Below are 12309 nucleotides of genomic sequence, written 5' to 3' on the forward strand. Positions count from 1 at the left end.
ACTCTTGTCATGAACTGCAAGGAGCACGACGCACGAATTAATAATAATCAAAAAGAATAATAAACACAACGCGATTGATGAGGTGGTAATGGCCAGTGGGCCGTTTATTAACGGGCGTGAGCACTCGAATAATAATTATAATAGTGATCAACACGGTCAGGCGCAATGTGGCGAACACCGAATACAAAAAGGTTATAATAATAAAACAAAAGTGATCACGTTATTTTCTGTATGTGCAGAAATGTGGTGTTAATACGTAGGACGCGCAAGTGGCGATGTAACCAGGCGAAGAGTTGAAGAACAGCTTATCGTTCCGCCGACACTTGCCTTCGGCGGTGCCGATGCCCCGCTCTACTCGCTCCTTAAGGAAGGTGCGGGGTGCGACGCGTCGGTATCGTGATCCGCGAACTATCGGCTGATAAGGAGACTATAAATACGGTCGCCGGGTCCGCGTCACTCTCAATGAGTTCCATTATCATTGTTTTTCCGGTATTTATTTTAAGGCCTATTTTCTTCGCTGCTTCTTCTAACACTCTGGCCGCGTTATCTGTGTTTGCAAGCGAATCACCTATTATGTCCAAATCGTCCTCGAAAAAAAGCCGTATTTTGTTCTGACCAATTAATAAGCCACCTTCATTGTCCTGTAGTATCCTTACTACCTTCTCTAGTGCAAGGTTAAAAAGTACCGGGGACAGGGTGTCTCCCTGCTTCAGTCCGGTTTCCACTGTAAAAGTTTCCGATGTTACATTCTGCGTTCTTACTCTGTATTTCATAATTTCCATATACATTTTAGTTAGTGCTATTAATTTTTTCGAGAAACCGAACTCATACATAATATTGTAGAGACTATCTCTGTGAATACTATGGTAGACTTTTTTAAAATCTATGAATATTTGCCACATATTCTGCCTGTATTCGTAACTCTTCTCAATTATTTGACCTATTATGGATAATTGTTCTGTGGTTGATTGCCCTTTCCGGAAGCCGCATTGGTAATCCACTCTGCATAGGGGACAATACGATTTAGTAGCACTTTAGCGAAGACTTTATATGCGAATTTCAAGAGCGATATGCTCGCTGACTCTGAAATATTAAACTATAAAGTATTATACCATGTTCAATCCGTTCAAAGTAAATAATTTGTAACATGTAAATAAGTCCAAAAAGAAATGAAAATATTAGGTAGTACAAAAATAGTACCTATGTATTTCTGAATTTCTGAATTCTGATTTTTGATAAATGTGCGAAAATACACTCACTATTTAGTTTGATATGTTCTCAATGAATTACCAAGTTAATAATTAAACCAATAGAAAAATTGTAAATATGTAACTGTGCGAAAATGAGTTTTAAACGGTTAATTTTGAAATTTGAAAAAAAAGAAAGATTTTTATTCGCTTTATGAAAAGTCGAAAATTGTCCATATTGTCTAGAAAAACGATGATCACTACTTCATGAAATTAACGATTTCACATATATGTTGTGATATATTTTAAAAATAAACCTATCAAACAATTATATTTTTATTTTTGATAAAATAATATTAATTTAAAATTTTTTAATTTTTTTGTTTTCATTAAGTCGTATAAAAAAATATATATACATAAAGTTATTTATTTTACTAAGAAATTTCCTTTTATATTATAATTTTGTATAGTAACAATAAAATACGCATTCTTTATAATTTATAAATATAATAAATATAGGTACTATTACATATACCTTTAAAATTATTGTTACATTTTCGAAATAAGTAATTTATAACAAAGTTCAATTTTACATTAATAAAGTTAAAATATTGTTAACGCATATTGTTAATATGCAGTTGCATATTTTCTATTTTTTTTTGGGGGGGGGGGGGGGTTAACATTTTTCTAAAAAAAAAGTGATTGTATAGTATTATAAAAATACATATAATACAATATAATACCTATAACAATACATATGGAAGTTATTTACTTTTGTACAGTCATTACAACCATATGATGTAAACTAATGTTCTCTTTCTCTCTACCTTCTTAGAAAGTTATTTATAACTTTTGAGCCTTTTTCTGAGGGCCGAGGCCCGGGATCTCCCTCCAAATACGCCACTGTATATATAAATATAATAACAACTTTATCAAATGTTTCATTTAATATATATACGAAAATAACAATATAATTAAAAAAAATAAATTAAAATAATTACATTTTTTAAATTTCGTAAATTTATTCTTAGTTTATGATATTTTTATAGTTTTATTTTAGATACACAAATAAGATAAGAGAACATGATTAAGTTTTCCATTAAAATAACAAATGAAAAATATCATATTATAGTGTATAATTATAATTTATATATAATAAATTACTTTGCTGACTAACAAAATAAATATATTTAATATAACCTAACTTGTGACTTTACAATTTTATAAGTTCATAATATTCAAAATGCCTGTCAGTAAATGTAAAGTGTTAATACGAGTACAAACACCTTTTAAAAGCCATAGTAAATAATTAGCCTTAGGAATTAATCGATTCAATTATTAATGACTTACTGTTACTTGATAATTGAATTGTGTTTACGTTTTATTGTGTACAGTCATCTTCATTTTAATTATATATATGTATCCCATGTCTGCATAGTTTTGTTAGCTTATATGAGGACTATTAATAAATGTGCATATATATATAATATTTAAAACCTTTTTGTGGGTGTTTTAATGTTGCATACTATAAAATTCACCTGTGTTATTATGTGAGTTAATTCATAGTCGTTACATTTTCTAGTTTCAAAATACAATTTTTTTTTTTTTTGTTTTTGTTTTATCAGTTCCGTGTATGAAAAATATTCGCAGTATGTACAATATGTGTGTCAATCACGTTGAAATGTGTTAGTTATTTCATTAAAACATGTCAAACGTTAAATTTACTAGTAACATCATACCAATCAATATTCAAATAATCTTATTTAGTAAAATTGAAATGTTATCGAAAGAAAGAATTTATTATTGAAAAGACCGACTTTGAAATTATACTAGTGTACGTTATTAAACTATTAATAATTATTATCAACAATATAAATAATATAAAATAATGAGATATTAATTTAGAACTTATTTGTTATTTTTAACAACAATTGTACAAATCGATTTAATAAAATATAAAAATAAAATTAACACGACATTAATATGGTATATATTTTTATAATTTGTCATTTTATCAATTGTTTGTTCAATAATTTTTTGATGTAACAACAACGTTACATGTTAAGTAATACTATGTGTATCTAAGGCTCCAGTTTATTCGAATTTATAGATATTCTTAATATTGTAGTTTTGTTAGCACCATCCATTATCCAAGCTCGAAATAGAGAATTATAAATCATGTTTTTATTTTCAAAGGACAAAAATTGTAACGTCTATGAGGAAAAAAGGGGATTCTATATTATTAATCTATAATTAATATTTATAATATCTAATTATATTATTAAATAATCACAAAGTACTATAAATGTATCTATAAAGATATGATTTTTCAAAACATATAGTAATATTTATACTTAAACAAAGTATCGTTGAACTTAATTATATATTATATATTCCTTCTCGTGGTATATCTAGAATATATTATATATATTCTAGATTTACCACGAAAAAATATTTTTCTATAATCACCTTTTTAAGAAATAATGTATAGATTTTTTCACTTTTTGGTTACCTAAGAAATGTGTTTATATATATAATTTAATATATTGATTTTAATTATTGCTAATTATTTAAGCTTAATTATTTTAGTATATGTAAATTAATATAGTACAATTTAATTAAAATAGATTTTATTAATATGTACAACGATTGTATATTTTTTTAGAACTTAAATGGTTTTTACATCGAGTTAGTAATTGCTTTAATCTAAAATAGTAAAATCTGTCTTATTTGAGGTCAGCTAATTCAGCTAATATATAATAAGATAATTAAAAGTATATTTTCAAAATTTTTTGACGAAAGACTTTGCTTAACAACTTTTATTTCACGAAATATATTTTGATATTTTTATTTTTTAGTTCATTTTAATAATTCATTATTCAGTTTAAAAACAAACATTTTTGTTGAATTAGTTATGAAATATTTTGTGTTAGTGATGCAAATTCAATTCACAATTGATTATTTTTACTTAACTGGTATAAATGTAAGTCATTTAAATACGCATATACTCGTATTTACAAAATCGTATTAGAAATTTTTATGTTTATCATGTCAAAATAAATCATGTGGTTCGTCGTATATCGAACAATATTATTTCCTGAAACGACCATGCGATATTATACATACAACATCATTGCTCTTAAGGCAAAGATGTTAGTAAATAATCGATCAATAGCTGTGAAAGAGTGCACTCCCGGTTAATTCAATGTTTGTGTGTGTGTGTGTGTGTGTGTGTGTGTGTGTGTGTGTGTGTGATTTTTATTTCTTTCACAACAATAACTAATGATTTATTTCCGACATTAAAACACATTTCGTTGTTTCTTTACCAACTATTTAATATTGGTAAATAAACAAAATACTTAAATGTTACACTATGTTGATAAATCAACAATAATGTATAAATAACTTTATTCCTTGAAAATGTAATATTTAATTATAAAAGAATATTAGAATAAATTAATTAACATATTTTCGTATACTCGCGTAGTAATAAAAAAACTCCGTTTTATGTAAAAAGTCCGTTTCTCATAATTTAATTAAATGCAATCAGTGGCGTAGGTAAAGGGGGGTTTAACCTCCTCACTATTGCCAAAATCCCAGCTTGTAAATTAATAGGTAATAATAAAAATATATTAAAATATATATAATAGTTATTACTTAATTATATCTAACCTCTCCTCCGCATGAATCATCTTTACCTACACTCTTGACTGCAGTCCATTGATAATATTACTTTAAAACCCATCATCTTGGATTTCTCTAAGTATCTGCTGGTTAATGGCTACTGCTATCAGTTGACTGTATATTTTTTGTTTTAAAAGCATTGTGATTTTTAAAATCATTGACAGAATCATATAATTGTTTATTTCCGATTTATATTTCTGTATAATTTCACAATTATAATATATTGTATATTATTATTTATAGCTTAATACTTATATTTTTACAGGGTGAAGGATATAAATTTACCGATGAAGTATCTCGAGACACACACGATCTGGACGAAGAAATGGAACGAGTATTCGCCGGTGTTTCTAGCGAAGCCGACCAAAACAGATTCAATCCATCTACTTTCACTAGTGATCGGTCACCTAAACCAGGAGATAGACGATTTAGTGAAGATGATTATACTGGTAAGTTTTCATAAAATATTATAAATCGTTAAAATGTTATTTCACGATGAAACACATGAATCTTGGTACGCACATCTATATGTGACATACGAAAAAAATTGGTTTAAATTAAATTGCAATTGAGTTTAATTCTAAATTCAGGCTGGATATATTTCTAAATGTTATTTAAAAAAACCAAGAGAGAGAGAGAGAGAGAGAGAAAAGAAACAAAACTTGTTTTTAATCAGCGTAATTGTTTAACAGTATGATAATTATTTATAATTATAATACGAACAAGCTGACGGTATTAAAAGAAACTCAAACAATGTATTTATTGAAATGACAGGGGAAAAAAATTACATTATTAAAAATATATATTACAAGGTTAAAAATTTTCGAATTCGGTCAACTCAGTAAGAAGCATTATGAATTTGCAACAAAATCATAATATAACGACCGTCCTGGTTTATTGATCTTGGTATACATCTACAAGGATCATATTAGTTTGCTACTCTTAAGTCTTTTTAATTAAGATTTAACCTCGATGATCATATTTTAGATCAATTTATTAGATAATTTCTTTATAAAAATCCTCGCATTTGTTATTTGCAGTTCATCGAAATAACAGTCGATCGCTTGTCCACATACCACTCAAGTCCATTCCAAAATCAATTAGAAAACAATCTACGACATCCATAAGATCTAGAGATCTGGAGACGGTAAATTATTTATATTTTTATTTTGTATTTTTTAACTTTCTAATAAAAACATATTTCATGTTAATATCATTATTAATTATTAAGGAATTTAAGAGGACAGATGATCATAGGGATGTAACTGATTCTGATAGTGCAATGAGCCCTCCAACTACCAGTCAACAAACATCCAGGTAAATAATATACTTGATTATTTTAATAGTTTTCAAATTACTTTAACTGGTAGGGAAATAACTTAAATGTTTTTTTAAACTAGTTTGTTTTAAGTTATATAAATTGTTTTAGTTATTAACGTTCTAAATTGATTTATGTAGATATAATCACAAATTTATTAAATTAAAGTATATTTACTTAAAATTTTCATTATAATTCATTATTAATAAATACCAATATACTTTCTAATATGCAGTAAAATAAAATAATTTTATATGAATAAAGTATATCAATAAATATATAATACATTCCTAAATGTAATATTTTTAGAAAGTCGGCACCTTATTACCTATAGTAATTTAAGAACTAAAATAAATTAAAAAATGTATTAATTAATATAATCTACTAAAAATAAGTATTGTACATAAAATATTTTAAAAGCCGTTTAGTATTCATATTCATAATTATTATCATATTTATTTTATATTTGATGAATATTCATTGAAAAATTGAGCCATTTTGTTTTATATCATCATAATATTTAAAGTCATTTAAAAAATGGTAAAATATTTTTAATTAATATAATAATTACGAAAAATGTATTCAAATATAATTGTTAATTAAGACTAAATTCTCTTCAATCAAGAAACTTTTCATGATATTGAATTTACAACTGTTGGTATAGATAATTCTTTTAGTGTCACAATTTACCAACAAATGTATTTTTCTTTTAAGCGTTTCTGTTAAAGCATGTAGTGTATGTTAAAGTTGATTTTTTACACTAGTTATAGGTCTTGTATTTTGTTCAGTCTGTTGTTGAATTTCGAGCTTAAAAATTCATTATTATAATCATCAATGTATAAACATATAACAATATACCAAATTAGCTACTCAAACATGTGGTGATATAAAGACAAAATAGTGGAGAATAATATTGTCTTGATTTGTAAACGTTTGGGCTACTCATCCAATAATAACGTAAAACAATACAATTAATTACATTTTCGTTGAGATATAATTTACTGCTATAAGAATCGACATATACTTCAGCTTGTAAATTTAATATTATTTAATGTGTAAGAAAAATAGACATTCAAAACCAAAACTATAGATACATAAGGTGTTCAAAATCTTAATAAAAATTGATATTTTTATTTACGTATGCAAAATTATTAATTTCCAATATTAATGTATTAGTATTGCTGTAAAAAAATGGCTTTCAAATCCAGATAGTGTCTATATTTTTACAATTTTTGACATGTGACACTATATTAATTTTAGCTTATATTAACTTATATTAACTATAGAATATTTTTTACAAGTGTATCTCGAAGTACGAATGTTTTCAATTCCATTTAACGATAATACGTTAGCTTTGTTGCGTTTAGACAATATATGTGTTCAAAGATGTTTAAACTATCAAATCATCCTAAAATAGCAAAATGAATTTTTTTAATTTCGTGAATATATAAATTCAAATAATCGTATTTTTATTGTAAAATAACACGTGGAAATCACTTTAGTCCAATAAACCCTTTTTTGATAGTACAAAAAGCGAATGTCCTACAGATATAAAAATTTAAAATAATTATGAGTTTGTAATGACCTTTAAGTACTCTAATAGGCAGTTTTAATCACTAAATGTTATTCAGAACACATAATATTAATGATATTGGTTAACCATTGTTTTTATTTTTTAACTATTAGGTATTTGTATTGTTAACTGTATATTTGTTTCACTCTAATGGTTATTGAATTGATTATAAAAATGTTAGATCATAATATTTTTGAATAATTGGCTTAATAATAAAGGAAATTGATCAAGTTGTCCATATTTTATTTATAAATAAAATTTAATTAATTAATAACTACAATCTAATTTTAACATTCAATCGTTTATATAAGAATCTGAATTTTAGATTCCGAATGAAACAAAGAATGTATCTATTATTTTTATCAAGAAGTTTTTTTTTATACTTATGGCTAGAAAATAAAGACAAGATTTTTCATAAACGTTTTGTATCAAATTTGTCAATTTGTATCAAAAATAAAAAAATAAATATTGGATCCTTTTAAGAAAATTACATAAAACATTATAAAATATGACAAAATAAAATGTTGACAAAATCAGATATTTCAACTAAAAAACTAAAATCAATTAATGCAAATGAATCGATGTTAGTTATTTCGTTAAAGACATTTCAAAGTTTTGAAATATTTTAATGATATTTGTGCTATTTATAGGTACTTTAAATTAGAACATAAAGAGTTAAATCTACCATATTTGGAAATTTGGTTCTTCTACTATATTAATTAACTATAGAAATATAAACTGATCCGCCCAATATATTTCATTCAGAGTACTCGAGAGGTATTAAAACAAATTTTACCGAACTGTACTTAAAATTGTTGATAAAAAAATTTAAATAGCGAAAGACACTATAAAAATCAGTTCATAGATTCTTTACTTTATCAGCTATTCTTATTTTTCCATACTGGTTTCTGTTGATTATTTAGGATAATTATATTTATTTATATGTCTCATAAGAAATAAATATAAATAAAAAATAAATATGCTCAAATATGCACTAAAGTAAACTAGTCCAATGGTAGAAATTTTTATTTATCCACTTTTATGTATGTTGATGATACTTAGTTAAGATTTTGTTGGAGATAATTGCTGAACATTACGATAAATTATATGAACACTATATTTTATCATAATTTTAACATTAAATATAATTTTTGTTAAGAGTTTTCTAATATGAATTGACAACAAAAACAAAAAGTTATCTTCATGCCAAATATTACAATTTATTGATTTTAACTTAATAATGTTACACATAGTTACATTTCCTGTTATAATAATACATATTATATGTATTTCAGATTATAAATTCTTAAGTAATTTATTAACCATTATTGAATTTAATGTAAAACATAGTATTAAATGAAGTTAGTTAAAATGGAGAGAAACATCAGGCGTTGTATGTGATAATTAAATTCCAGAGGCTGAAAGGTAAATTTTACAGGAGTATTGCTAGACCAACTATACTATATGGTTTAGAGTATTGGGTGGTTGACAGGAAAATAGAAAAGAGTATGAGTGTTGCGGAAATAAGAATGCTTGGATCAGTGGTTCCTAACCTTTTTAAGACTATTACTCATAAACCGGGTAAGATATTAGTAAATAACCCGCCCCATCAAAAAGATGCATGTGCCAGGCCTAACGTATAATCCGAACTATTGGGCTATCGATTATCGCAACCCAGTTAGACCGATTTATGGAATCGCAAAAATGAATATATGGGATATATGTATTATGTATAGAAACATTAAGTTCTTTTATTTTTTGTTTGTATTTATGTACATGATTAGTTTCGCAGAGGACCGCAGATTATCGAGAATACACTGTATAAATATTATATGAAGGCAATAATATAATAATAATAATTATAATAATAAGAGGTACATAAATACATAAGAACTAAAGAATAAAAAATAAAATAAAAATTAGTCTAATATGTCCCCTCAAAAAATCCTATTTTACACCTTGGGGGGGGGGGCATTTGTTGGAAACCTCTGACTTGGATGAATGGAGTGACAAGAGAATATAAAATAAGGATCGAATATGTGAGAAGAGTATTGGTGTATCGTCAATAGTGAACAAGATAAGAGAAAATAGACTGAGATGGTTTGGGCATGTAATGAGACGAGAGGAAATAAAATTAGTAAGAGTAGTTATGAAAATGAATGTTGAAGGGAAAAGAGGAAGAGGAAGACCATAAAAGAGATGGTTGAATACGATTGAGAGCTGTTGGTGTGTGCGTAGAGGATGTAGAAAATCGAGACAGTGAAGGTTTAGAACAAGGGTGCCCGATCTCAAATAGTTGGGACAAAGGTGAAGTAGAAGAAGTAAAGGAATATTGAATTTAATGTATAGAACTATATTATTTTTACATTATTAAATTCAAAAAATATGCTGTGAAATAAACATTATAAATAAAATATAGTTAAATTCTATTTTTATATTTTAATCATATTTCATTCTTATCACAAAGTTATATTTTTTTAGCAATTATTTCAGAATTAAACACAACGGGTCACAATATGAAACTTTAATATATTGAAAAGGATAAGAAGTCGATAGCCGTATAAATACGAGTAGTACGAGTAGTAATTGAATATAACCTAACCTAACCTTGAAATAAAAATCACTAATTAGTCTTGAAGGCGGTACATTTTAAAAACTTGCTTGATTTCAGAAGTCCTTCAAACTTTTACTGTGATTTGTGACTAAGGTCAAACCCTGATATGGATAAACAAGTGCAATAATTCAAAACTAAGATTTCCAATTCAGTTTTATTTTTTATTAAATATTATAATTCTTATTCTTTCTAAATATAACTAAATCAACGTTTTTCATATGTTATATCAATTTATATGCAATCCTAAAAAATATGTTTGTTACAAAGTTTGCAATGGAAACTTAAACTTTTCCATGGCCTCGATGTAAAGATATTTACTTATATATAATTTAAAAGTTATGAAATAGAATACATTTTTAATCTCAAAATGGTAATTAAGGCACAAAATGAAGTAAATAAAAAAAGTATATTTATATTTAGAACGAAAGGTTAAAAAGTTACGTTCGAATTTTCACGACATTTATTTTAATATTAAACTTAACAATTAGTATTAATGTCTATAAAAATCATTAAAACATTTTAGGACTTAAGATAAAGTCCCGCTTGAAATTAAAATAAATTAATTCCCTTACAAATTAATTTGTAATACATATGTAATTACGTATTACAGGAAAATCTCCTTTTTTAGGTAAAATGTTTAGTTTTTTTTGAAGGTTGTCATTAAGAATTTAAATATAATAATAATGTTATATAGTATAAAAAATATAGAAAAAAAATCGTTAAAATAAAAATCACTATAATGAATCAGCATATTAAAAAGATCCATACTACCATTGCCAATCCAGTTTATTTCGTAGTTAATATAAGTTAAATAATAATAAATAAAAATAACAATTTTTATGTAAGAAATGAGCATTAATTCTTGTCATTATTTTATATAATTTAGCAATAGCGGTATGGTTTATTCTGCAGTTGCTACTGGCATCGATCCAAGCTTTGTAGACGTAGAATCGGACGGTTCAAGAGTTGAAGATGGTCTTTTAAGCAGTGAATGTGGTACTCCTATGTACGAAAAACCCAAATTCGGTCATTATTTCAGAGAAGATTCCGAAGATAAACACGTACAGTTTAACATAAGTAAGTCAATAAGCTCAATGAAACGCAAATGCATTTATATGTTTTTATTACTTACTCGCCAATTATACGGTAATATATTCTAATGTGACGCTTATATTGTTATTGGTAGTAAACATTTTACATTAATTATATTAATGTAATACATCAATTCAGTGATGCATTTGACATCATAAATTAAATATAGTTAAATAATGTATAATATTATGTACATTTTCTTTCGTCCTTTCTTTTTCTCTTCGTATGATAGATTAAGTTCATCCGTCAATATCTGAAGTTGATGAGCATTTTTATTGATCAATTTTATAAAAACAATTTTTTTTTTACTTAAATATTGTCGTATTGTGAATAATGTGATAAATCATTTCGCTCAGAACTTAACAATTATTGTTATCATCTATACTTTTTATTTTTTATTTTAAATCGTTAGAAAGTATTTATAAAACAATACTTTCAAATTTTACTTTATACATTTATATTTTGTATTTAGTTATGCTTTGACATGGTAGTCAAATATTGTTATCTAGATTAAAGAGTAAGTATTTCATTAAATTAATTGAAGTCTGTACTCGATCTTAATGAATAATTTACTGACGTTTGCTTTAATTAAGATCACAATGTTTTGATTAAAGCACTTGAACTGTTGACACTATGAAGAATACAAAAGTATTACCTAATTAATTTGCTTTAGTTACTTTGTAATAATAAATAATTATTAATTATTAAGTTGAATTGTGTAGGCATAATTATTATTGGAAATGATTAATGATTAGATAAATGATAGACTGATGAATTTGTATTTTTTTCTAATATGTAATGAATGAAATAAAACGTATGTCATATTTTGTATTCAAAGTAT

At 25.6% G+C, this 12309-nt stretch overlaps 1 protein-coding gene across 3 annotated transcripts in view; it reads left to right on the forward strand.

Annotated features, from left to right (window-relative positions):
* Positions 1-12309, forward strand: part of LOC112691023 (band 3 anion transport protein) — a 61369-nt gene that overhangs the window by 33860 nt on the left and 15200 nt on the right. For all 3 annotated transcript variants that reach the window (XM_025565133.1, XM_025565134.1, XM_025565135.1), the window contains 4 exons: positions 5137-5320; positions 5912-6018; positions 6103-6188; positions 11263-11453. In XM_025565133.1, coding sequence (XP_025420918.1) covers positions 5137-5320; positions 5912-6018; positions 6103-6188; positions 11263-11453 — 568 coding nt within the window. The remainder of the gene's footprint in view (positions 1-5136; positions 5321-5911; positions 6019-6102; positions 6189-11262; positions 11454-12309) is intronic.

Source organism: Sipha flava, unplaced genomic scaffold (genome assembly GCF_003268045.1).
Source record: "Sipha flava isolate LNK unplaced genomic scaffold, YSA_version1 549_pilon_pilon, whole genome shotgun sequence".
Taxonomy (NCBI): domain Eukaryota; kingdom Metazoa; phylum Arthropoda; class Insecta; order Hemiptera; family Aphididae; genus Sipha; species Sipha flava.